This window comes from Puma concolor, chromosome A2 (assembly GCF_028749965.1).
Source record: "Puma concolor isolate L17-30 chromosome A2, mPumCon1.1.hap2, whole genome shotgun sequence".
Lineage (NCBI taxonomy): Eukaryota > Metazoa > Chordata > Mammalia > Carnivora > Felidae > Puma > Puma concolor.
The window spans coordinates 815901-843570 of NC_141668.1; the positions used below are offsets into that span (position 1 = coordinate 815901).

General features: G+C 49.4%; 1 protein-coding gene across 1 annotated transcript in view; it reads left to right on the forward strand.

Annotated features, from left to right (window-relative positions):
• Positions 1 to 27670, forward strand: part of PTPRN2 (protein tyrosine phosphatase receptor type N2) — an 806499-nt gene that overhangs the window by 264487 nt on the left and 514342 nt on the right. The window contains exon 5 of the mRNA XM_086680696.1: positions 25077 to 25173. Within this exon, the coding sequence (XP_086536822.1) occupies positions 25077 to 25173 (97 nt within the window). The remainder of the gene's footprint in view (positions 1 to 25076; positions 25174 to 27670) is intronic.

Sequence of the window (27670 nt, forward strand, 5' to 3'; positions counted from 1 at the left end):
ACCTCCCTCGGGAACAGCTCTAGGGAGCCCAGCTCTAGCTGCAAGTAGCCCTGGTAGAAAGTACGTTACCTTAACTGATGGGCTTTGGCTAAAGCAGGGCTCAGAGGAAGGGCCCCAGCCCTTTTGCCTGCCTGACCTCATGGGTGGGGATGCTTTCGGCTGAGAGCGAGACAGTCCAACAGTGAGTGAAGCAGTTGTCCCCCCCACAGGGACGCTGGATGTAGACACCTGCTGAGGCCGGGCCCAGCGATGTCAGCCGGGACCCGGACTTCTTCGCCCGAGTTCTGTGGTCCTTAGCGCGTTGACTTTTCTTCACGCTTTTTTTCATCCTTGTTCTTGTTACCTAATGACCCCAAGATGTCTGTGGTGTTCAGGCACCGCATTTGTGATGACTGAGGAAGGACAGAGACAAAGGAATTTTCCCGGAGGGCTTTTTGTTTTATAGGAAAGAAAACGAGTTTCCACCCCGGTAGACCACCCCTCTTCTCACCAGCCAGCACTGGTCACCACCGAACCCCCGGTGAGCATCTGGGCTCTTCTGGCCACGATGAGGAGGTAACGACCGAGAGAGCACGTGGTGCCGCTCAGCCGTCAAGACTTGTCCCCGTGTTACCTGAGACCGAAAGTTCGGGGTGAATGAGCAAAGCATGCGAGTCAAGAAGTTGGAAAAAGAGCAAGACACACTTGGGCAAAGCTCGAGAATTAAATGGTAAAGAAACAGTGGAAAGTCACGGATTACATATGGAGAGTCAGTTCAGCTGAGGAAGAATGTTAGGAGCCAGTTCTTTAGGAGAAAACAGACTACCAGCTAGCCTAACCAAGAAGCAAGAGAGAGAACACAAATACACAAAATCCGTTGCAAAAAGATATTAAAAATGTAGTGTGACGATATGTATATTTTATTTAGAGAGAGAGTGTGAGGGGGGAGAGTGGCAGAGGGGGGTAGAGAGAATCTTAAGCAGACTCCACTCTCAGCGCAGAGGCTGATGCAGGCCTTGATCCCATGACCCTGGGATCATGACTTGAGCCAAAATCAAGAGTCAGATGCTCAACCGTCTGAGCCACCCAGGTGCCTCAAATAGCGTAGTGATAATCTAAAAGATAATTCTAAGTGAGTACTTTGTAAAAGCATGCAAATACATTTAAAAATTCTGAACAAAGTAAATTCTTTTTAAAGACACAAATTTATAAAATCTGATCAGAGACAATAGCAGAACACGGGTACTGCAGCACCTTGATTAGATTCACCCTATTCCCACCACACCCACCAAGTCTTGAAGAACCAGGCCAGTTGGTTTTACAGGTAAATTATTTCAAGTCTTCAAGAAATGAATAATTTCAGTGCTGTTAAAAGTATTCCAGGTTATAGATAAATATTGAAAGTTCTCAAGTTAAGTGCTATGCTTCATAGCGTCGTAAGTAAAACAGAGCAAAATCCAGAAATAGACGCAAATACATATGGAATTTGAATATGACAAAGATGGGTTTTTAAATCGACAGGAAGAAGATAAATTGTTCAATAAATTGTGTTGTAATTGTTTTGGGGAATAGTATTTGAGTTCTTATTTTTGTAAGCAAAAATGAATTTCAAATGGATCAATAATTTAAACAAAAGTAATATGAAAAGGTTGTGGTAGAAAGCGTGGATGAGTTTGATTTCTATTGTAGGAGCCCCCTTTTTAATGTGTATTCATTTATTTTTGAGAGGGTGTGTGTGAGTGGGAGATGGACAGGGAGAGGGTGAGGGAGAGACAATCCCAAGCAGGCTCTGCTCTGTCAGTACAGAGCCTGATGCAGGGCTCGATCCCACGAACCGTGTGATCGTGACCTGAGCCAAAATCAAGAGTCGGGCGCTTAACCTATTGAGCCATGCAGGTGCCCCATGGGAGCCCTTTTTAACTGTGATATAAAACTAAGAAGCCATAAATGGAAAGAGTAGTATATTTGATGATATAAAACTTAAAAAATTTTGACTAGGAAAAGGTGGTAGAGGGGTGCCTGTGTGGCTCAGTCGGTTAAGTATCCAACTTCGGCTCAGGTTCGTGCGTCTGGTGGTGCAGAGCCTGCTTGGGATTCTCTTTCTCTCCTCTCTCTCTCTCTGCTCCTCCCCCACTTGCACTCATTCTCTCTCTCTCTCTCTCTCTCTCTCTCTCAAAATAAATAAATAAACTTAAAAAAAGGTACTATAAGAAAAGTTGCAAGAACAGAGGACTGGCAAAGATCCAACCTTTCAACTGCGGAGATCTCCTACAAATGAATGTGAAAAACACTACAAGGCAGTTGAAATATGGCAGAGCTCTGAGCAGGCAGTTTGCAGAGACGGGGATGTGAGTCAACTGTAAACGTATAAAACGTTTACCCTCATTCATGATTAAAGAGAAACAAACCAAAACAACAATGAGCTATAATTTCTTAACAGATTGACAAAACAAGACTGGGTGTCCCCAGTGCTGGTGACAGGTGTAGAAAGTGGAAACTCTCATACACAGTTGACAAGAATATAAATTGCCATGAGTTTCGGGGGGAATCACTTGTCATTCTCTTTTCAGCCGTAAGTTCACGTACCCTTTGACCTAGTATTCCTCCCGCCAGAAATCGACCTATGCCTCACTTGCACATTAGCCAGGATAAGTGTGCAGAGTATTCTGTGTTATTTGTAGTGGCCCCCAAACGAGATGAACCAAGTATCACCTGCAGTTAAATATCCCGGTGGGCTGCTGTTGAGAGGACAGCCCCACCCTTCCATCAAAGTTTTCTTTCCTTCTCTTCCTGGAGCAGACCTGTCTTCTCCTTGGTTTGCCGGCCTTGCTCTCAGCTGCTGACCCCACACTCCAGGACCCCCAAGCTTCTTTGGATCCCCTTTCTTCCTGCCCTCACCAAGCTCCGCCCCACTGGGATCCTGTTCCCACCTGACCCTCGACTCCCCCTCTGACTGTCTAACCCTTATATTCCCTCTGGGGCTTATCCTAAATAGTTCTCCCTCAGACCACACCCTCCCCCCCCAACGCTGTGAACACATTAGGCCTGGGTCATGGGTGAGCATTCCTTACTGGGCAGTCCATCCCGCGGAAGCAGCCGCTTGGGTGCTGGGGTCCGTGCCGAGCCTGGGGCATGGTGTGGGCTGCCCCACGTGCCACGCGTGCCGCCCGATCCTGTCTCACTCTGAGCAGCCAGGCCCTTCGTTTGTTTCCTGTTTTCTGTTTATATCCATATTCTAACTTGCATCTATTTCCCATAAGCTGCCAGAACTGACTGTGGCGTAAATAGTGTTGGGGTCCAGACCCCACTTTGGCCCTGGCCTCGGCATGTCTAAAGGAAGGGCAGGGCCTGCATTCCTTGTCATTGATCTCTGGGACACACTGAGCAGGAGTGACACGAGGGCCTATTTTGAAGCGTTAGTAGTGCTGTATGTTTGTGGCCAGACAGGCTCCTTGTACAGACTTGGGCCCTTGGCTGGAGCGGACATGCCTGTGAGCGTGGGCCAGTAAAGCAGAAGCCAGCGTCCTCGACCGTGGGCTCCCCTACTTGGGTCAGGGTACATTGGGAAGGGCATCCTCGAAGGCAGTTGTCAGGGGCCGTGACACGGCGGACAGCAGAAGGCATGTCGTGGAGGCATGACTCTTGCCGCCTCTCTCTCGTGGCTCCCCCTGTCAGCCCTTGTCCACCTGCTACCCCAGCTTTCCACACCTTTGCCTCCACCTGCCTACACATTGCTTCGGACTGCGCGCCGGGTGCAGCTGAACTCTGTCTCCGCATCCCACTACTGTCTGTGCGCCAGGAAGCGCAGCCGTGATGCTCTGTGATGTGTGTGGTCACGCGTCTCCCCACCGGGGTGCAGCGTTTGGAACTCAGTCAGACTATAGCAGTGCCTGAGCAGGGCAGTGGGATCAGGCACTGTTGGACCAGGACAGCAGGGGACACTCAGACCCTGACCGGAGCACAGGCAGCTTCCTGGGAGGACCAGACGTATGGAAGTGTGTGTGTGTGTGTGCGCGCGCGTGTGCGCGTGTGTCCGTGTGTGTGCGTGGACACACGTACATTCACATGATAGAAAAGTAGAGCAGATTGCTCCTATGGTGAGTTGGGGTTTGGACCCAAATGAGGGCCCTGGGACACCGTGACGGGGGGAGAGTGGTGGTGAGCTGTCCACATGGGGACGCAGAGGTGTCTGTGAGAAGTGGTTCCTGGGCCGGCTCAGGATGGCAGCACCAGGCTGCAGGGCGTGTGGGCCTGATGCGCCCCTTCTCAGTGGTTGGGACTGCGCGGTAGAGGAGAGAGCACGGGCAGGGCGGCGGTGGGGAGGGAGTGGAGAGTGAAACCCCGAGGGCTGAGGCTGCTGTGATGGAGAAGGAGGCATGGAAGGTGGGACGTGAGACCGTGATCTGAGAGCGCGTTTCTGGGCCGATGGCTGAGTTAATGATGTGCAGGCAGACAGGTCTTCGGGATCAGAAGCGTTTCAGGAACTAAAACCAAATTGCTGATTGTTTCCTGTCGACCAAGTAGGTCCTTCATATCAGCTGTGCCATTGACATCCGGCCAGAAGGCTGGCCTCTCCCTCGGGTTCTCCTTTGGTTTACCAGTGAAATGACGTCCTCCTCGTAGAGGTTATCCGGTGTCTTAGGAGGGAAAGGCAATGCTTCTCCTCCATCTCGGCTCCTCCGAGAGCTTCGTGAGGGTGGTGATCTGAAAAGAGTACCCTCTTGCTTTTTGTTTCTACGACCTTGAGAGCCACGTGCACCAGGAGGCCCTGTGGGTGGAGGCCGTGGGCTGTTTGCAGAGAGAGGGACTCTCTGGGAGGGGGCTGGTAACACCTGGTGATGGGTTGGCGCCCTGCAGTCCCCAGGCCCACGGGCGGCCTCCAGCTCTTGCTGTGACACCAGCCAGAAGCACCTCCCCTCCTGTTTCAGAAAGAAAAGTCCACTGGTTCCTCCTGCCTCCCTTGCCTGCAGTGTGGGATTGGGGAGAAGGGCCTCGCACAGCCTGGGGGGTGACAGGCGGGCAGGCACGTTGCTGAATAACGGGTCCTTTCACAGCAGAAGGCCATGCGCGGGGAGCCACGTGCAGCCTCCGATGGTAGGACAAACACGTGTGCCAGAGACCCTGGGCCACTGGGGCAGGCCAGAGCGGAAGCCCTCGCCAGGGTCTGAACGGGAAAGGAGAGGGCTGGGACAGACACAAGCTGTCTGCCCACCTGACACATCCCCAGCCAGGTGGGGACATGCGGGACTCTGTCCTTGAGGGCTGTCCCCTGCGTCCCGTGTGCCGGGGACACTGATCTGCATCGCCAATGCTGTGACAGCAGGTGCTGGCACCGCAGGATTCTGGAAGCCGCCGCTCCTTTCTGTTGAGTGTCTCCTTTCTCCCCACGTGTCCGCCAGAGCAGAGGTTGTGACAAAGGCAAGACCCCACGCTGGGTCATGGGTCAGTTAACTTCAGTGTTATTTAGAGCTTTTCTAGGATGTCTCCTAAGAAAGGAGGACGCTAAGGCCAAGCACTCTGATGCAGGGGGAGCCGCCAGAGCTGGAGCCTGGCAACGCTCTGGTGACGAGGCAGCCCCCCGGCAGACGGCGAGCATAGGCCGCTGCAGAGCAGGTCATGAGACCCACGCTCCTGCTTTACGACAGCAGCCCCCGCCACGTGCAGCATGGACAACTGCACCAAGGCAAGTATTTGCAATGAGGGGAGGCCCTTGTGCCCAGGGAAAACTGCCACCACACAGCAGACCCCAGATCTGTGGCTCAGAACAACGACTGTGTATTTAACCAACGGCTCTGTGGGATGCTGGTGGCCTTTCTGATCCGGGCACTTGGCCAGGGGCTCTGTGAGCCAGCGTTGGCGGGCTGTCTGCAGGCATGATAGGGCAATGGGGCCGCTGCCCCTTAGCATCTTGCAGCCTGGCTCAGGCGCTTGCATGGCAGTCTGAAGGTTCCCAGAGCAGCAGGAAAGCCAGTTCTAGGCTGTGATCATTCATTGATCCTTTGCTTTGCCTACATTTCCTTCTAAGAAGTCTCCTGCAGGAACCATGGGTAGGGGAATTATGGGGACCAAGAGCCTATTTATCCCCACTTTTCTGGCTGCAAGGCAACAGGGAATGAATGCCAGTCTCGTTGACCTCTTTGCATGGTTGTTATCCTTTGCAGGGTGATACTGTCCTGCTTCCCATAGAGATAGAGTCCTCCCTCCCCTGTGAGTCCTTGCTGGCCGTGGCTGGCTTTGGCTCACGGAATGTGCAGAAGTGACATTGTGTGAGCTCTGGGGTCCAGCCTCCTGTGCCCTCTTGCACCTGGAGGAGCACCGTCTGGCCTGTGGTGGTTGAGAGCTAAGTGTAGACAGACAAGGTGTCATTGGAAAGCGACCTCCGTGCTGCAAGCCGCAATGTTCCCTGAAGACAGAGTTCGGGATAAAGAGAAATGATACCTTACTGCTTTGCCGGGCAGAGGAAGGGTCTGGGGGCTTCCTAGGGAAACACAGGATCGGGCCGGCGTCCGCAGGAGCTGTGTGTGCGCCACCAGCCTCCTCGGTTATTTTCAGGGTGGTCCTGGGCTCCTGAAACAATGGGCTAAGAAGGGAAGAGAGGAGGAATGAGGAGGAGAGGAAGAGCGTACTTTGAAATCGAGCTTTGCTGAAGCAGTACTCAGCCGTTTTTCCTTCTGTTCAACTTTATGCTTTTAAGTCGTTTCAGAGGCTCTGCAGCTGAAAGCCAGCATGACCTTCTGGATGTGGGAGGGAGGTCACCATGGACCCTGCAGCATGGCCATCAGCTGACCGAGGCCACACGAGGGAAGCCACAAGAGACAGGCAGAACCACTTCATTGACGACCCACATAACAGGGAAGGGTAGATCGCCGTGTGTCAGCCCTCCCGTGGGAGGTGGGTCAAAGCGTTAGGTAAATGACACGTGGTCTGAAAGGCAGGGACACGCCCATTCTTTGGCAGACACGCACTTCTCTCAGGACAAATCTGTCACGTGGGTTCTTGTGCAAGGGTCATGCTTTATATTCTGGAACCCAGGCTTCTCACCGAGGGGAGTCCGTGTTTTCTGAGAACATTTTAAGGGAAGGTGCTACACGTTAGTTGGCAGGAGCCCAGAGCCCTCGGGCGGACCCTTCTTGGTTCACTGCCTCCCATTGCGGGGCCGCCAGCAGTGTTCACCGAGAAACACGACATGTGCTCAAGACGTGCCTCAAGCGGTCCTTTTGCACTTGGAATCTACGTGCCAGGAAAATTGTTTCCATTCTAGTGTTCCTTACCGATGTGGAACAGTTCTTTCCCGGAAGCAAGGCTGACATATTTGTTCGCTTTTCACCACTGGTGGTCTGGGTTGGTCAGCTGGTGAGTCTCTGACGTAGACGGCCACTGTGTGTCCTCATATGCTTGAGAGAGGGGTGGCGAGCACCCATCCAACTTGTTGGAAATAGGAGCAGATAATTTATATTCATGCCTAGAAAGCAGATGCCTCTGGGACCCTAACTGGTCTGCCCTCACTTAAAGCCGGGCCTCTAGCGTGCAGCCTGTGGCATCTGTGTGCGCATACCTGGGTGGGACAGGCTTCAGAGACACGTGTCGGGGCCTCTGCTGACAGCAGCTTCTGTGATTGTGGCCTGTAACGGTATATAAAAGAGAAGTCGGAAATCTTCGGGTGGAAAGGGGGCTTTGATAGAGGTCAGTTCAGGGAGAATTGGATTCCAGGTCACCCAAATCCCAGAGACAACAATGGTGGTGATGATGGTGCTGGAGGGAGTGGAGGGAGGGAACTGACCCATCCTGAACACAAATTCCCTGAGCTGGGACACACCGGCTTCTCTGGTGAGCTGGACAAGTCCCTACAAGTGGACCGAGGCCGATCTGTTGGGCAACGGTTAGCAGCCCAACTCACCTATTTGCTAAAAATTCCCTCCAGCTAGAGTTTTGGCAGAATCTCCTGGAACGAGGTAAGACTGGGCTCTGATGAGGCTTGAAGCGTGTGGCCCACACCATCATTGTGAAGACAGAGCTGAAGCTGCACGGCGTGAGCCTTGCAGGACTGTTCCTGTGGCCGCTATGGTGCCAACACAACTGGGCAGGAAGCGAGCAGCGACCGACAGTCCCTGTGTTGTGGGTGCTCTGTTGGCCAGAGCCTGAGGATGTGTTTCTTGGGGACTGGTTCATTTTTGCGTCTCTCCATCATGTTTCAAGGTTGAGGTGGCAGACGGCAGTGGGACGTCCCTCCAAGCATTAGTTTGCACGGAAGCTTAAGGTGAGAGCGAGCCCCTGGACCTCGGGAGAAAAGGAACCAAGTGCAGCTCCCGAGAAGTGGTGCCTCCCAGGTGGGAGCCACTCAGGTGTCCAGAGTGTTTCTGGTGCTGCCCCGTCCATCAGGACCCAGCTCTGCGGAGTTACCGGGGCCCTGTTCCAAAGTCCACAGTGACTTTCCTGTCTTTGAATCTAGAACGATCCTTGGTGCTGGCTCATGAGACACATGCTGCTGTTTCAGGGACTTGCCCTGGAGCCTCCGACAGGATGCGTGCATTTCAAGCCTTCTAGTGTCTCCTACTGGAAAACAAAACTAGACCGCGGGGAGGATTTTAAAGTTACCACTTCGCGAGCTCCTCTGCCGTCGGACACGCTGTTCTGCTGCACGTGGCTCCCGTGAGCTCCTTGGCTGTGGTTTTTCGGATTGCTGTATGACATTGCTTGATGACAGTTTGTGAATGATCAGTGGCCTCACTCAAAGGGCACATTATTAGAGCAACATTGGTGCCGTCCCGTCCCGTCTGCCGGTGAAGATACTGAGCGAAGGCCGCTGGTCCGTCTGTGTTAGATCCAGCATCCCAGGAGGGCCAGTCCGTTGTCAAGGGGAGAGCGTGGTCACCTGTGGGTGACTGACGAACCGCCTAAGTAGATGAGGACAGAGGAGTCATCAGCACTGAGGCTGCCTTCCCATGTGGCCTTTCCGTGGAGACTCTGAGCCCTGGCTTCCTACCTAGAAACTCTTCAGTGGACCGGGATGTCCCTTGGCTGAGAAGAAACACCATTGACTCATACGGGGTCATGACTGCAGCCTCCAAAGTTAAGCATGCCAAGAATGGGGCCGGTCGTGGGTGCTGGGACATTTTAGTTCTGAGCAGCGTTTTTAATCTGACGACAGTCGAGAGGCTGGACATTCTGAGAATTGTCTGCTTGTCTCCTCCCTCGGTGGAGACAGTGAAGAGGTAAGCAGGGGAGGTGGTTACGAAACAGGAAAGAAAGAGCATGCTGGAAGTAGGGTCTGCCCCAGGTCGGCGGAGCCTGCGTCGGTGGGGGCACAGCCCGTGCCTGGAGGCCAGGGGGGCGAGCCAGACGGGAGAGGCTGAGATTTCCAAGCAGAGAACCGAACACCTGACTCCACGCACGTTCCCTCTGCTGCCCCCACCCTCCACCGCCTCTCTCTCCTGGAGAAAGACACGTTCGCCTTCATTTCCAACACATCCATTCAGCTGTGACGTTTTAAAGGGGAAAATTCATGTAAAATTGATCGAGGTGTTCCTGATAAGAAGATGTCCCTTCTCTGAGGTCCCAGTGGGGTCTCCTCTCGAGCCTACCCCCTGTGTGTGACCTCTTTCTTTACGAGCTTGGCCCCCGAGGAGGCTGGCCACGGCTCACACAAGCAGGTGTGGGAAGGGTCAGACTGCTCTACCACGTCTCCCAAACATGCTCGAGTGAGACCCACCATCGCTGGTCTTTGTGGGGAACTCATTGCTCCGAGCAGGTTCTTTCAAAAATCATGTACTCACATCTGTCCGTGCGTGTGGTGTATGTGCATATGTGTGGGCGTGTTCATGCGTGTATAGTGCGTGTGTCACGTCATGCTTTGTCCTAGGACGTGCCCACGTCTCAGACATAACCCCGTAACTTGGCGATCAGTTCTTGTTTTGAGGCCTGTTTTGCTGTACAAAGCGGATGTGTCCAGGAAATACATCTCCGGGATGGAGAAAGCTGAAGAACGCTGGTTTTCCAGGAACAGATGGGACTGCAGTTGCTCCCCATCCGTGGGAGGCTAAAGGTCATATGTCCCCTTCTGGAATGTGGGGTCCAAGGCAAGGGGTGCCGTCAGGAGGCTGTGGCTCTGTGCTGCCTCTGAAGAAGAGATTAGGGCTTTGTTGGTTTGGGTAAATATGTGCACTGGGTGGTATTAGTCTTGCCGGTAAGTCTGTGGGCTTCTGCAGTGTTACTTTAGGCCACCTTTATTTGAACCATTTTTCTCTTCTTTTTTTGGAGCATTTTTAATACCAGACACCTTGCTGCCCAGTGAAGTCCCAGATCCTGGTCTGCCCGTCTGCATGCACGGGCCCTCCTCTTCCGCTGGGCACAGACCTGCAGGTTCAGCAGTCTGGCTGTCCTGCGCTGGCTGGGTCCGGTTAACCAGGCACTCCGGAACAAGGGAAGCAGTCTCAGGTGACACGGAGTTTTGTGCGGGACTCTTTGTAAAAGCAGCGTGCGTGGTGGTCCCTGGGGTCTGCCAAGAAAGGGAAGAGACGGTCTTCTCTCCTTTCCAAGACATCCAGCCTGAAGGAAGTTCTGTGTTTTCATTTTGGAATGCACGAATAACTAGCTAACTAGCTGTCTCACGGTCAGCTCTGGGCAGCTTCGGTCCACAGGAGTGGACTTAGGTCATCTAGAAAGTGGGATTGGCCAAGATCTAATCAGCTTATTAGAAGCCGAGAGTCGTATGTTTATTTTAAATAGTCCCAGCATTAGTGCTCAGTATATATTTAAAGCATTTGAGGGAAAAAAAGAACAATTCTTGTTTGTTTTGTTTTGGGCAGTTCCCGTTCAAGGAAATGGTGCCTTCCATACTGTGTCTCTGCTTCTTAGGTTTGTGAGGGTGGATCAGGGGCGTTGGATCAAATGGACTCTTATCTGGCCAACCCCGGGGCCACGTTTCCCTAAATGAGCAGGGTCCACACTTTTCGGCATTGTGATCTTTCCCATTATCGGGACACCCTGACTGTGCCTGGAGGGTCTGGGGTGGGGAGACGGGAGGGGTCCTGTCCCAGACTTGGGAGACGCGGCGCCCCCGTGAGGGAGCCCGCTGCACTGTCCAGCCCTCGACCCGCCTGGTGTTGTGCAGTTACGGGCGCGTCTGCCTGGAGACAGGCTGGTGGGGGCCTTGCTGTCAAGTCCGTGAGTCTTTGGGGGACACGCATCTTGTCAGCGGGCAGAGATGAGGGCGGGAGTAGCAAGGAACGCGGTCTGGGCTCTTGGGGCGCCAGCCAGCGGCACACAGATAATTAGTAGCAATATGCTCAGAGATGTTTCCCTGGCCGTCACCGAGCTGTGGAGGCAGTGCCGGCTCACCACCCAGAGGCACTGGGAGGATTTCGTCTCTCCTCCAAGTAATTGGCAGCTGTAGGCCTGCCTGTGCGGCTTGGCAAGGAGGTGAGGGGAGACGCCAGGCCACGGGGTGCTCCGTGGGCCTGCAGACTCCCTCCCGCCCTAAGTGCTGGGAGGGCCGGGGTTGCCATGGCGACGGGAGAGGCAGCAGGTGGGGAGGGAACCTCCTTCTCCATCAGCCTTTTATTTTTAGCGAGGCAAGAGCATTGTGCGAGGTGACGAGGAGGCCGGGTGGCCGGGTTTCCGGAAAGGTGTTTGCGGCCTGTGAGGTGCTGCCGTCGCTTGCCGTTGGGGGCACGTCTCTTCCTGGCACGTTCATCCTGTACCAGGGGCGATGGGTTCTCCATCCGGAGCTCGGACAGTGAACTGCAGGTGTCAGGGAGCGGTGGTGGGGGTTGACTCCGGGAGTCACACACCCCTTCGCTTACTGAATGTATTCTGAGTCTCTAGATTGCAGCAGTAATGTCTACACTGAGAGAAAAGCAGTTATTTTCCCAGCTCAGTGGCCGGTGACTGCTGGGTCCCAGCAGGACGCTCGGATGGATGCTCTATCCCCGAGCGCGTGTGATTTCTGTTCTGTGGCGTGCGTGTTGTTACGGCCACCTCCTAGTTTCTGAGTGTCCTCCAAGTGATGCCACGCTGTACAGGCCTCATTGCCTCCTCTGTGCAGTTTCTGTGCAGTTTCTGCTTCTGCCCACGTGCGGGGTTCTCTGCCACGGTTCCCACTCACGTGTGGGGTTCTCTACCATGGTTTCCGCCCACGTGCGGGGTTCTCTGACACGGTTCCAGCGACACTTTCGTCTCGGTACTTATAATCAGGTCAACGGTATTCACATCACCACCAACGATTTTGCCTTTTCTTTCAGAAAAGTGTCCCACGAGCACTTTGAGAGCAAGTGAGTTGTGAATTTTTCCTACCGGGTAACACGTGACTGAAACTGTCTTTGGTAGCACACAGTTGGTAAGGCCGCTTCATGACTGGCTGAAAAATGGTATGAAATAGTGGTGTCAACTTGTAAGAAAACATCAGGAGTGGCTCAAAAGTTAAATGTGTTTTGTGTCACATCCAAGAACAGACAAGAGGGCAAGAACTATGAGGATTCAGTTGAGATTCATGGACCCTGTTGAACTCACCTGGACAATATGAGCCCTGTTCCTTTCTCAAAGGAGAGCTTGGAAAGTGAACCGTACCTTCAACCTTTGCTTTTAGCGAGACGGCCTTGAGTCCCAAGACCACAGGGGACGGGGTGCAGATATTGGAAGATGTGCAGTCAAGCCCAGTTTTGACATGCAAACCGAGCACATGCGTCTGGGAACAAGTGTGTGTCCTGCCTCACGCCTCCCCTGCACCTGTCAGCTTCCACGGGTATTTGAGTTGAGCTCTTGGCTCAGGATTTTATCTTAAAAGCATGTTAAGGCATAACCCTTTTCTCCCCTTTGCAATGGAATCCCCAATTCTTTACCCTTTGAAATAATGTGTTGTCATCTTATTAGGTAAGTTTTATATTTTCCTAACAGTAGTAATTGAGGTGTCGGAAATATTTTTCTCCCTCTTTCCCTGACTTCCCCTCTCGGTTGGACATCTTGTGCAAGGTGTAGTGACGAACACAAACGTTGGAGCCTGCCCCTTGGGCCACATCATGGCTCTGCTGTTACCAGCTGTGTGCCGCTGAGCAAGTTGCTTACTGGGCGTGTGCCTCAGTTTTTCCATCTGTACGGCCCGCGTTCACCCACATGCAGTGTGGAGAATGGTGCCCGATGGGGGTGGGTACTCACACGAGTGTGGGCTGTCAGCACCGTGGGATACCGTGCAGATGAAATGTGTGTGTCCTGAGCTGTGGGCCAGTTCCTCTGCCTACGTCCTTTGGGCTTTCTTCGTATTTGCCTGGAGAGGCTTCCAGGGGTCAAGAGCACCCTCTTCCTCTATCTCCTCCTCCTGCCGTGCAGCCTTCCCCAGAAGGAAAACTCTACCAGGCATGGGGCACCTCCCCCCAGACCAGTGTGCCCGGAGCTGCCTTCCCATCTCCGCCCCAGACAAGGCCCGGCGTTTGCCTCAGACGTCGTCTACATCTGCCCGCATCTGAGAGTGCTTCTTTCCATCGGTCATTCACCGGCAGGTGCTCTCTGCAGGGAGAGGCAGGAGTGAGGCGTAGCGTGCCGCAGCGATGAGCCCGGAGGTTGGCGCACTCTTCCTCACTGTCGTCCCACAGCGGGAGCACTTGCTGCACCCACTCAGTCCACATCTCGGTGTTTCCTGGCTCAGACATGTCCCTGGTCCTCGTCCTCCTGCTTCTTGGAAATGCGCCCCACTGTCCCTGGAAGAATGTGCTTTTTGGAGCAGCGGTGCTAGATCCGCGATTCTCTGTCATTTTGCTACGGCCCGCCAGCACGTACGGTTGCCCTGCCTGTTAGCTCTGTGGCGCTGAGTTATTAGTAAAGCCATATAATTTCTGTTGCCACTTTCTATGTAAGTCCTTTGAAAAGGCCAAAGGAAGGAAGCAAGTGCCCTGCAGACAGCTGCCCACCTGCTGCGTGCTCCCGGGGGAGAAGGGCTCTGCTCCCTTCGTCCTCTCGTAAGACACTTCTGCCGTCATGGGGCCCGTCCTCACGGCCTCAGCTGTACTCTGTCACCCCCAAAAGGCCCCACCTCCTGACCCATCCCACTGGCTGGCTTTCATCGGGAGGATCTGGGGGCACAGCGTACTGCCCGCAGCACCCCTGCTACCTCTGGGTCACCAGGGACCCACCCCGGCTTCACGATGGCATTTCCACAATGACAGGGCCTTGTCTCTTCCTTCAAGTGCTGACTTTAACTTCCATGAGGTGTTTGTATTTTGCTACACATACCCAGAAGCTTAGGAGAATTATGTATTTTAAATAAGTCTAATGAATAAATCAATCAACTTGTGAATGCAGCCTAGCCTGGAATATGCATTTTTAATGAGTTTTGATATCACACAGTCTTATATCATTGCTGGAGGGTGACATCGCGCGGGATTTAGTGCCGCAGGTGGAGAAGGCATCTCGGAATATCTTACTGCTGCCAGCCGTGCCCCGGTTGTGCCCTGACATGACAGGACATCGTGTTGTGAGGAGCTGCTCTCCCATGAGCCTTCCCACAGTCTGACTGAGTCAGTGGGGGTCTGGGTGGGCACCTGCAGAGAGGGCGGTCCTGGTGCCCGGCGGGTGACTGAAGGACCGAGCGTCCAGCACTTACCGTGCATGATGCTGTGCAGCTGTCGCCTGTCCCACCGTGTCGGCATGCAGAGCCACCCCGCCCCATTTCCTCCTCACAGGAGAGCGCCACCCGAGGGTTTCCAGGATAGTGCTCACCATCTGAATTTGGACGTGCAGAGTTCCATCTACAGTCACCCAAATAAATCCAGTTAGAAAACCCATTCAGGGGGCACCTGCATGGCTCAGTCGGTTGAGCGTCTGACTGCAGCTCAGGTCATGATCTCACAGTTCGCGGGTTTGAGCCCCGTGTCGGGCTCTGTGCTGACAGCTCGGAGCCTGGAACCTGCTTCAGATTCTGTGTCTCCCTCTCTCTCTCTGACCCTCCCCCCCCCCTTAAAAATAAATAAACATTTAAAACAAAACAAAACCAAAAACCCACGCAGCCCAGTTAGTTGATAAGGTGGGTCAAGCCTGGTCTTTAAAAGGAGATCCTGTTCTAGTTGTAGAGATCCACCCCAGTGTTCTTTGCCGTGACTTGTGTGCTCTCTGACAATGTGAGGAGAGGCCTCTGACACCTAATAAATAAAACCCAGCAGGTCCTGAGTTCCTGGTCAGATGAATGAGGTTCAACCCCATTTAGTCAAGCTTAGGAGGTACAGTACTCATTAGTATTCAGTCCTAAGGAGAGAGAGCTTCTTAGGAGGTACTTGTAACTCAGTAGTGCCTAGTACTAAGTACAGGCAGCTGCTTAGGAGGTACTTAGGACTCAGCAGTACTTGGTCCTAAGTAGAAACTGCTACTTAGGAGGTACCCAGTAGTCAGAAGTGCTTAGCACTTAGAATTAAGTCAAGCTCACTCTGTGTGGAGGGGCTGGGCTTGCAGGATGTTTGCATTCTCCACATTGGCCTCCTGGGGCTCCTCAGCTGAGACCCCGAGGCCCCCATGGCAGGGTATGGCTGTCACGGCATCCTGGGCCTATGGAATGACCTGGAAACAAGAGAAACCATCTCTCAACTGAGTATTTATTCTCATGAAGCCAGAGAAATGACTTCACAGAGTCTTTGTTCTCTCGCTACAGTGACTGAGACTTTCTAAACCAATTGTCCATGACGTTGTACCCGCAAGAGAATCCTTTTTATGGAGACTCAGCCAGAAAGCACAGTGGAGGCTGGCCAGTGTCAGCAGTGAGACAGTTTGCTCTTCTTATGTTAGTTTTGAGAAGGAGAAGACCATCCGTGCTACTTTGAATCTGACCTAAACCCTCAGCGCTTTGCTGACATGCTCTGTTCTAATCAGGACTGGGGTTGGATTGGAGTGGTCCATGCTTCGTAGCCAGAACATTCCGGCACCAGCCTCCTGGGCCAGCGCATGTGTCTTCCTCGCTCCTGGTCACTGAGCTAAACCTGTAGACGCAACTCCTCTTGCAAATCTCCATTCCACCCGTGTCTGAGTCTGTGTCCCCTCCAACTAGGAAGACCCCAAGCCCCGAGGTGGGGGCTCTGTGCACAAGTGGATGGAGGCTGCAGCTCGAGACAGCCGTTGGGAAAGATGTGCATGAAATTAGATGGAGAGAGGACAGGACAGGCAGGGAGGGGGTCTTGGCAGAGGCTCTTTGAGCAGCCCTGCTCCTCACCTGTCTGGGTGGCCACAAGCTGGGGGATCCTCCGGGCTGATCAGGAGCCATTAGGATGCAATTTGGGCCAAATCAGATTCGATTAAGTTTTGAAAACAAACAGCAGCAAAAGCAAGCAAACAGGTTTGGCAACAAAGGCAGTTCTCTTAGTGAAAACATGGATACCGTGAGACTACTTCTCCGGTCAAAACTGGGCTGAGACATTACTCAAAGAGGAGGGTTTTAGGGACAGCTGGGTGGCTCAGTTGGTTAAGCGTCTAACTTTGGCTCAGGTCATGATCTCACGGTTCATGGTTTGAGCCCTCTGTGTCTCCCTGTCTCTCAGCCCTTCCCCTGCTCACACTCTATCTCTCTGCCTCTCAAAAATAAAGACATTGAAAAAGCCGGACTGAGAAAGTTGAGGGTTCAGCATTGCTAGAGCTCCATGGGCCTCTCATCTGTCAGGTCAATGTGCATGTTTAGGAACACTGAAGCCATATGTATCGTTCCCTTGACTTTAAAAAATGTCCCCAGATATTTTCTTAGGGAGCATTAGGGGAGAACCTCATCAGGGGACATCTCACCAGGAGAGCCATGGACTGTAGAAGGTTAATTTACAGTCAGGAACAGGATTCAGGTAGGATGTAAATGGTGGCAGACGTCTCCCCACTTCCTGGTGGACCAAAGCCAGAGGGAGTAGAAATTTCAAGACATGAGAGCATTATGGCTGAGTGTGTGGGGGATGATTGTACTTTGAAGTCTGTCTTAGGGGAAGTGAAAGACTTTAATTAAAAGGTAAAGTTTGTCAACAAATCTGTCACGAAAGGAAATCTTGCTAAAACTGGGGTGGGTGGGGGAGAATCGACCTAGCACTGAAAGGTCACAGGTCGGAAGGCTTGCACGTCCTCAGCATGGAGGCCGAGGGTCCCTTGGGGGTCTCAGGGCAATGAGGGGGTCTTGCTCTGAGACTGTGCCCTTTGTGTCCTGGTTTAGAAGGGGATCCCAGTGCAATGCCTGGCGTCTGCACCAAGGCCTCTGCAGGACTCCCCACCTCAGTTTGTCCTTTGCTCCCCTGTTCATGAGCAGTTGGAGAGTAAGAATTTTATGCCAGTTATTTAAAAAAAATTTTTTTAATGTTTATTTATTTTTGAGAGAGACAGAGAGAGAGAGAAAGAGAGAGAGCAGGGGAGGAACAGAGAGAGAGGGAGACACAGAATCCAAAGCAGGTTCCAGGCTCTGAGCTGTCAGCACAGAGCTCCATGTGGGGCTCCAACTCATGAGCTGTGAGATCATGACCTGAGCAGAAGTCGGACTCTCAACCGACTGAGACCCCCAGGCACCCTCCCCCCACCCCCACCGCCCATGTCAGTTATTTAATGGGCTTTTTCTTCTTTGCTGTTAGAGAAATGTGCCTCCCTGCTGAATCGGTATTGGACAGAGTGAGGATCCGGTAAGTGTGGAGTTTGAAGGAGACAAAATGTTTGCTCTAACTCACTCCAGCCTTTCTGATATGGTGGTCATCTGCCTATATTTTGAATCTTTATTTAATAATATTGAATACCATTCCTTTCCCCCTCTTTCTGTCTCTCCTCATACCTGGTTTTATGTGCTTGTGACTTTCCCCTTCTTTTTAATGGTCCCCAGCATTTTACTGTGGCCTGTGGACAGGAAATTCAGTCCCCTGTGCCAGCCTCCTGCACACCCACCAGAGAGCAAGATGGCCATCTCCAGACACAATGACACTGTTCGTTCTGCCGGATGTGCAGGCGGTGCCTGGCGCTTGTCGGGTGCCTTGCGTTTTCGGTCGGTGGTTTTCTCTCCTGCTCTGAACGAGTAGGGATGGCTACCCTCTCCCCTTGGGAGCTGCAGGTGACTGTGGAAAGCTTCTAGTTTTTCACCATTAAATATGATGTTAGCTGTAGGGCTTCTGTAGATGTTTGTTATCAAGTTGACGAATTTCCCCTCAGTTCCTATTCTTCTGAGAGTTTTCATCATGAATAGGTTTTGAATTTTTCAAACACATTTTCTACGTTGATATAATGTAATTTTTTCTTCTTAAGCTTATTAATATGTTAGCTTACATTGATTTATTTTGGAATTTTGAACCAGTTTTGCATATCTGGAATAAACCCCAAGCTGTATAATTATTTTCATACATTGCTGGATTTTATATGCTATTTTTTTCTTGAATTTATTTCATTATTTTGAGAGAGAGAGCACGAATGCATGCTCAGAAGCAGGGGAGGGACAGAGAGAGAGGGAGAGAGTATTCCAAGCAGGCCCTGTGCTGTCAGTACAGAGCATGACATGGGGCTCGAACTCACAAATTGTGAGATCATGACCTGAGTTGAAATCAAGAATTGGACGCTTAACCAATTGGCTAAGCCACTCAGGTTCCCAATATACTAATATTTTTCTTTTTTTTTTTAATTTTTTTTTTTAACGTTTATTTACTTTTGAGACAGAGAGAGACAGAGCATGAATGGGGGAGGGTCAGAGAGAGAGAGGGAGACATAGAATCTGAAACAGGCTCCAGGCTCTGAGCTGTCAGCACAGAGCCCGACGCGGGGCTCGAACTCACAAACCGTGAGATCATGACCTGAGCCGAAGTCGGCAGCTTAACTGACTGAGCCACCCAGGCGCCCCTATACTGATATTTTTCTTAAGAACTTTTATGTCCATATTCATGAGAGATATTGTTCTGTAGGGTTCTCTCTCTTTTTGGTCTTTGTCTCCTCTTTGTATCAGGTTAGTATTAGCTACATAAAATTAATTGGAACTATTTCCTCTTCTTCTGTATTCTGGAAAGGATTGTGTAGAATTCACATTAATTCTTCCTTAAATGTTTGGTAGAATTCTCCAGTGAAATCATCTGAGGCTGCACATTTCTTTTTGGGGAGGTTTTTAATTATGAATTCAATTTCCTTAAGAGTTATAGGGCTATCAAATTATTTATTTTATATTGGATAAGATGTGGTAGTTTGTGGTTTTTGAGGAATTGGTCCAGTTCACCTCAGTTGCCATGTTTAAGTGTGTAGACATGCTTGTTCCCATATGGGGTCTACAGGGTCTGTATTGATATCATCTGTCTCATTCCTAGTACTGGTAATTTGTGACTGCTTTCTTTGTTAGTCTTGCTAGAAATTTGTCAATTTTAGTGATCTTTTCAGGGAACTTTTCACTGACTTCCTCTGTTTTCCTTTTTTTCTGATTTTAATCTATTGATTTCTGTTCTTTATTATTTCCTTCTGTCTACTTTCCTTGAGTTTATTTTGCTCTCCTTTTTCTAGCTTCTTGATGTGTACATTTAGATAATTGAGTTGAGACTTTTTGAAATGCAAACATTTAGTGCTAAAAATTTCACTCCTAGCACACCTTTAACTGTGTCCTGCAAAATTTTGGTACCACGTTTTCATTTTCATTCAGTTCTCAGTATATTTTTCCCTTGGATTTTCTTTGACCCATGGATTATTTAGAAGTTTATTGTTTAATTTCCAAGTGTTTAGAGATTTTCTTGTTAGATATATGTTAGTTGATTTCTAGTTCAACACTATACTGATTAAAGAATGCAGTCCAAGTGATTTTGAATCTTTTAATTTTGCTGAGATTTGTTTTGTGGTCCAGGATATATATGGTCTCAGTCCATGTCATGTTTTGTGGGCACTTGAAATGAGTGTGTGTTCTGCTTTTGTTGGATTGAGTGTTCCATAAACGCTGATTAGAACTGTTAATCCATGGCACTGTTGACTACTTCTCAAGCTTTGCTGATTTTCTCTTTATTTGTTCAGTTACTAAAAAAGTAGTGTTGAAGTCTCCAGCTGTAATTGTGGGTTTGTCTATTTCTCCTTTCTGTTCCATCCAAAAACTCCATGTGAAGTTTCGCTTCACATATTTCTAGCTAGGTTGTTTGAGCATACATATTTAGGATTCCTATGTCTTCTTGGTGGATTTATATCTTTATATAATGTCTCTCTGTCCCTGGCATTTTTGTTTGTTTTGATGAGTAGTTTATTTGCTACTACTGTAGCCACTGCTACTTCCTTTGATTGATGCTTGCATGGTACATCTTTTTCCAACCTTTTACTTTCGACTTGTCTGTAACATTAAATTTAAAGTGAGTTTCTTATAAAAAACATATAGTTGGATCATGCTTCTTTAATCCACTTAGTCAGTGTCTGTCTTTTCATTGGTATATTTAGCCCATTTATATTTAATGTAATTATTGGTATGTTAAGGCTTAAATCTTCCATTTTACTATTTGTTTTCTGTTTGGTCTATTTTTCTCTGTTTTTTTTTTTTTCTTCTTCATTCCTATAGGGTTATGATAATATTTTTTAGAGATCCATATTGATTTCTGTAGTCTTTTTGAGTGTATCTCTTGATAGCCTTTTTAGTGGTTGGTCTAGATATCATATTATTATAGATACCATATTATTATAAATAATCACAATATACTGTCATTGTTTTACCAGTTAAGAATAGGGTGTAGAGGGGCGCCTGGGTGGCGCAGTCGGTTAAGCGTCCGACTTCAGCCAGGTCACGATCTCGCGGTCCGTGAGTTCGAGCCCCGCGTCGGGCTCTGGGCTGATGGCTCGGAGCCTGGAGCCCGTGTCCGATTCTGTGTCTCCCTCTCTCTCTGCCCCTCCCCCGTTCATGCTCTGTCTCTCTCTGTCCCAAAAATGAATAAACGTTGAAAAAAAAAAATAAAAAAAAAATGTTTAAAAAAAAAAGAATAGGGTGTAGAAACCTTACCTCCCTTTATGGCTCTTCCCCTCTGTTTATTATAATTATCTTAAATATTTCCTCTACATACATTTAGAAGCACAACAGACAGTGTTATCATGTCTGTCTCAACTGTCAAACATAATATATAAAATTCCAGAGAAGGAAAACTAGTCACTTTCACTTTTCACATTCTTTTCTCCTTCCTGATGTTCCAAGGTTCCTTCTTCTGTTTTGCCTTTGTATTTAAATACATTCATTTAGCAGTTGTTTTAGGGCAAGTCTGCTATAAAAAATGCTCTCATTTTCCCTTTTTTGAGAATGTCTTAATTTCCCTGTCATTCTTGAAGGATGGAGATATATATATATATATTTAATGTTTATTTATCTTTGAGAGAGAGAGAGAGAGAGTGGGTGTGTGTGAGAGTGCAGGGGAGGGGCAGAGAGAGAGGGAGACAGAAAATCCCAAGCAGGCTCTGCACTGTCAGCACAGAGCCTGACACAGGGCTTGAGTTCACAAACCATGAGATCATGACCTGAGCTAAAATCCAGAGTCGGACACTTAACTGACAGAGCCACCAGGAACCCACTCCTCCTGAAGGATATTTTTGATGGGTCTCTGGATTGGTAGATTTTTGGGATTTGGGGCTGATGGTTGTTTTCTTCCGGCACTTGGAGAATGTTGTGCAATTTCCTTGTGGCCTCTGTGGTTTCTGATGGGAAATCCTTTTTGCTCGGATTGTGTTTCCCTCATAGGTAAAGTGTCCTTTTCCCCTGGCTGCTGTTAAGATTTTGTCTTTGAATTTAGTTTTCAGAATTTTAACCATGTGTCTTGGAGGAGATTTGGGCTTACCCTGTTTAGGGTGCTCAGCTTTGTGAATCTTTAGGTTTATATCTCTTGCCAAACTTGAGAAATTTTCAGACATCAAGTTTTTGAATGCCCTTTCAGCCACACCTTTTTTTCCCCTTCTGATAATATGAATGTTAGATCTTTTGTTATAGCACCACACTCCCTGAGGCTCTGTCCTTTTTTTTTTAAATTTTTTAGACTGTTTTCTCCCTGTTGTTGGAATTGGATGATTTCTGTTGTTCTCTTATCTAGTTTACTGACTCTCTCCTCTATCCCTCATCTTTCTATTCAGTGCATCCCCTGAGCTGTTTATTTTGGTTTGTGTATTTTTCAGTTATAGTATTTCCATTTGGCTCTTTTTATATTTATTTATTTGCTGAGACTTTCTATTTCTTTGCTAAGGCTTCTAGTTTTTCATTTCTTTCAAGTATGTTCATAATTGTTCATTGAAGCATTTTTATTATGACTGCTTTACAATCTTTGGTAGGTGCAGCTAACACTTCAAGCCTCGGCGTTAGGGTCTACAGATGAGATCTTCCTGGTTTTTGGTATGACTAGTGATTTTCTGTTGAAACCTGAACACTTTTGTACTATATTATGAGACTCTGGATCTCACTTAAGCCTTGTGTTGTTGTTTTTTAAAGATTCTATTTATTTTGAGAGAGCGAGAGAGAGAGCACAAGCAGGGGAGGGACAGAGAGAGAATCTCAAGCAGGCTCTGCCCTGCCTGTCCGGAGCCTGATGCAGGGCTCAAACTCATGAAGTGTGAGATCATGACCTGAGGTGAAATCAAGAGCCAGACGCTTAACTGAATGAGTCACTCAAGCACCCCTAAGCCCTGCATTTTAACAGCTTTTTCTGACACTGCTCTGCCAAGGTGGGTGAGGGGTCCCTGTTACTAACATGGGGGTGGGAGTCCAGGTTTACCACTAGGCTTCTGCTGACATCTGTGCTGAGGGGTCTAGTCCATGTGTTGGGCGGGGTGGGTGGGTGGGAGTTTGATCTCCCTATGTGGTCTCCACTGACATGGGGGGGGGTACCACCTGCTCCCTACGTGGCTGCTTTGCCAACCCGGCAGAGTTGGGGGGGGTCATTGGCCTTGTTCCAGCTTCATAAGGGAGGACACCCAGGCTGCCTCTTGGCCTTTGTTGTCATGGGTACAGGCTGTGCTGTGCTGTTTTTGGCAGTGTTTGATGAGAGTGGAGCTGCTGTTGTCTAAAATGTGCTAAGTAGCTCCCTTCCTGGGCCTCTGGCTGGGGAGAGGTGACCTCAGTCGGGGCTTCACCTACACTTGGTGCTCCCGGGTTGCTGGCTGACTCAGCTCCAGTGTGAGGTGCATAAGGCCAAAGGACAGCCCAGGGAGCCCCACAGGTGTGGTTCCTCAGATTCCCTAGGACCGCAGAAGTCTGTCTTCCGCCCACCCCTCGTAGCCTCCTGTGCATATAATCTGCAGGGTTTTAGTTGTGCCTAGTGGGAGGGGTAGGAAGAATGTGTCTTCTCCGTCTCCCTGGCAGCAGTCAGCTCTTCCTAGGGTTTTGTCTTCTCAGTAGCCTTGAGAGGAGTTCAGAGAGAATGTCTAAAGCCCTAATGTATGCATTGCTTTGGTTTTGCATCCAAGTGTCCAGTTTCTGCCTGCTCCCAGGAAAGCTTAGAAGTCAGTCTAGGGGTTCCGGGTCTCCCTGAGATTACCTGTACGGAACACCTTTATCAGTTGGCCGACTGTTGTGATTGAGCCCTCCTTACAGACCCCAGAATTGAATTGGCTCAGGCTCTTGTGCTGTTTAGTATGTGTGCTGCCGAGGCGAGCACTTGTGCTCTTTAGATTAAAAAATACATTCGAAGTTTCGTTATTTTAAATTCTACAAATGAAAAATTTTTATGGGAAGTTCCTTTTGTGCTCTTTATTTGTTTGTTTCCGGATAGATATTAAGACCACCCTTTTGGGAATGGCATGGTTAAACTATGCTTACTTTCTCAATTCACAGTGCTAGATACTATGCTAATATTACAAGTGTGCTTTCATTTGAGAATCCTCCCAGGAATGAAGCAACGGTTAATAGCCACATAAGCATACACTTCATATGGGTGGTTTTTTTAGTTGCTTTTGGCAAGTGGAAGATGCTTGCTTATTATTAAGTACATTTCATCCTGAAGTAAGGGTAACAGTGACTATGGGGTTCGGTCTCCCTGCAGCGACCCATTCTCTAAATGCTATATTCAAACAGGGCTGCTTAGAACAAGTTGCCATTAGAGGCTAGCCTGTTTGGTGAGTTTTCCCATCAGCTTCCCCTTTGGGTAATGCCATAGAGCCTTTTGAGATTCAGAAGTGTTCCAACTGTTTGAATCTTGCCATTTGTAAATGAAAAAAAATGTTAGATTTGCATTTGAAAAAAGAATTCAAGTGTGTTCATGAAGGCAGCTTATATCTGCTGAGCCCTTTTTATTCCCCAGAACATGTGGTTCTCAGCAAGTTCTGGACTTCCCTGTACCACACTCACGCACACACATAAACAGGCACAGAGCCGTCCTGATTTGAAGATTTTGGTAATGTGTTTTTGAACAGGGCATAAAAATATATCTCGGTAATTACATGATATTTAGTGATTAGATAATTATGGATAATTGCATGGGGTAGTTCTAAGTGCTAAAGTGTTACCATAAGATCTAAAATGTACAAATTGCATAATAATTATTCTTGGGAGTTATTTGGTAATTCTGAGCATAATTATCATGTGATCTGCAGTGCATGTAATTAATGCATAATCACATGCATTTTGCCTTCATAACTACTTCGCTCTTGTTATAAAGCTCTTTGTCATAACATTTGAGTATAAATATAATGTAATTGGCTCCCAGATACAGCACATTAGGCCCCATGATAATTGCCTTCAGAGTAACAGTACCCTTATTTCATTACAAACGTGTGGCTCTTAGGCAGGCTGGAGCTCCAAGGAGCCCGAGACGTGGCGGTGAGGAGCAGGACGGCGGTTGAGTGGTGGGTAAACGTGTGCACATTTGGGTCGAGAATGTCTTTGCTATGACCAAGACCTTTCCATGAGGAAGTCTGCATCTTTTGCTGGGGACAAATCCGTGAAATGTGCTCCTGGTTCAAGGGCGCCTTGCTGTCCAGCCACGCCACCACTGCGCCTAGTGTTTTTCATCTGACAAAGCACCCATCATATTTCTGGTCTAGATGTCTCAGAAGGCGGGGATTTCTAGAAGGAAAAGACCTTATTAGTAAACTGCAGTGAGCGCTTTGGCATTGCGGGAAAACTTGGAAACAGCAGCAGTTTCTCCTGTGACCGAAACAAGAGCTTTGCTCACCTTCCACGTTGATAATGCAGCTTTTGCATCTGTCCCCAGGCTTCACATGGCAGGATGACTACACCCAGCACGTGATGGCCCAGGAGCTCTTGAACCTTCCCTCCCCGCAACATCTGGACGCCTCCAGCACAGCCAGGTAAGTAGATGCGGTTTATGTCTCCTTGCTCTCTGGCCACGGCCAGCATCCATCAAGCTTGTTTTTGTTTGAACCTATTGTCTTTTGGGTGTAGAGGGACCAGAGAGTTGGAGAAGTCCAATACGGAGCAGATGGGTGCTTTCCTTTCCTCTGTGTCCTGGCCCAGTGGAGCCAGATGCATTGGCATAACCCTGTAGCCAGGGGCTGTCCTCGTTGACAGACCTCCCGAGGGCCCTGTCCCTTTCCCAAGACCCTTGGAAAGCCCTGCATCTTCACAGCCTTGGTTGGAAGCAGAGAAGTCAAGATTTCTCATTTCCCAGTAAGAATTTATGTTCTCTTTAGTACAAAAAGCAGAATTAAATCCTGGAAGTTTTCCCGCTGCCAGAGCCTAGCAGTGCTGCGCTGAGTGTTTCACTCTGCAACATCTCATCGCCTCCTCGCGGCGCACCGTGAGGGCTCCTAATCTCCCACGCACCCTTGCAGGGAAGGAAAGTGGGACACACGAAGTTGGAGGCTTAGTCCAAAGCAGACAGGCCACAGTGAGCCAGCTGGGATTGTCTCGTCCCTCGGCCATTGAACTATATATTCTTCAAGTGACTAAAAAGTGAAAAGCCCTTTCCCAAAGGCTTAGGGAAGTTGGGAAAGTCCTTTCTTTTTTCCCCAAAGAAAGAGACTATTTGAAACTTCAGTTAGGAAAATCTCAGTTGCACAGAAACGTGGGCATCTGCCTTTAGCTCATGTTCCTCTAATAAGTGAAGGAGCTAAGCCGCCAAGGAGTTCATTTCCGAATCCAGGGAGATTAGGTGAGTGAGCACGTGTAAAGGACTTGTGCACGCTGAGAACACGTTCCCATCTCAGCTCTTCTCCAGCCAGACTAGGGGTTTCTTTAGGTGGAAAATGTGTCCTTCTATGTCCTGCGCCCAGCTGTCAACCTTGAAGGCCTCCTTTGTCAAAGAGAATATGCCATTAGAGTCTGTGAGTGTGTGTAAGACCTCTCTGTAAGAAAAAACAGCCAAAAAGCAAAGTCAAGCTATCTTGAATTTCCATTTTTGTTTTAGATGACTTCATACTCTTTGCACTTGTCTTTAAATCACCCTTGGGCGTTTCAGTGCTGCCCACTGCTCCTTCCTTCCTAGTGAAGATTGAACTTCACTAAGATGAGGGGCACTGTGCCAGGTAACCTTGAACTCCACCATGAGCAAAGGGTAACTCCTTGGACAGCTGAGGTGAGAGAAAGACCAGAGCACAGCATCACCCAAAGACCTACGTTTGCAGACGAGGTGAGGCTGTTGAACAGACACCTGGATGACCACCTTCTTACCAATGTCAGTATTGTCATTTGCAGAAATTGCCAGCTTTATTATGAAAAGCGACACCTTATCTTTGTTGCTTTTAAAAATTTTTTTTTCAATGTTTTTTATTTATTTTTGGGACAGAGAGAGACAGAGCATGAACGGGGGAGGGGCAGAGAGAGAGGGAGACACAGAATCGGAAACAGGCTCCAGGCTCTGAGCCATCAGCCCAGAGCCCGACGCGGGGCTCGAACTCACGGACCGCGAGATCGTGACCTGGCTGAAGTCGGACGCTTAACCGACTGCGCCACCCAGGCGCCCCTCTTTGTTGCTTTTTAATAAATAAGATTAAAAGTTTAAAAACATTCATATTAGAGATTGGAATTTTCTTCTTTATGGATTTCCTATGCATGCTTCTTGCCCATATGAAAAGCATTTTTTTATTTTTCTGTTTTGTTTCTTTCAGTGTAGAGCCTTTATATTTGAGGCTAGTAACCTGTCACGTATCCCGTCTTGTAGAGGTATCTTTTTGGTCTGTACCGTAGATGACACCAGTATAGTTGCTAATGACAACAGAGTGCCCTTAGCTCTCTCTAGGCTGGATTTTTAATCTCTGTCTTTGAGAGTGTTGAACCTAAGTAAACCAATCATCCCAGCTCTACCAGCAGAGCCCTATTTTTGGAGGACTTGATGGGACGTTCTCCGCATTCCTGTCCGTCTCACTCCTGGCTCTGGCCCCCGAGGGACGGTGTTCCTAGGCTGTGTCAGTAGGCGCCCGTGTCCTCAGGCTGGGTCTGGGTTTGGCCAGTGGGATTCAGCCCAGCTTAGAGGGCAGAGAAGAGGGGGTCAGGATGGCAGCGGGACCTGGGCAGCGTGTCTCCTCCCTCCTGTTGGTCTGGTGGTTCGCCATGGTCATCTCTGTTGTGCCTCTCAGTCCTGTAAACAGTGCCTTGTTCAGTTACACGGACATCCTGCTTCAGGGTCCAGTCTGTTTCCTGATGGCACTCTGCCTGACAGGCAGTCTCAGCAACAGAATAGAGGCACAGATTCCTGCCATCGTCTGGCTCCGGCCTCCTTGCAGCGAGGGTCACGGTCAGACGGTCATCATGGTACAGACAGTACTTTTCCCTCTTTTCAAAACTTTCTGCACTTTCTTTAGCATTGAGATGATCTGTTTGCCAGTGTACATACTTTTTAATAGTCTT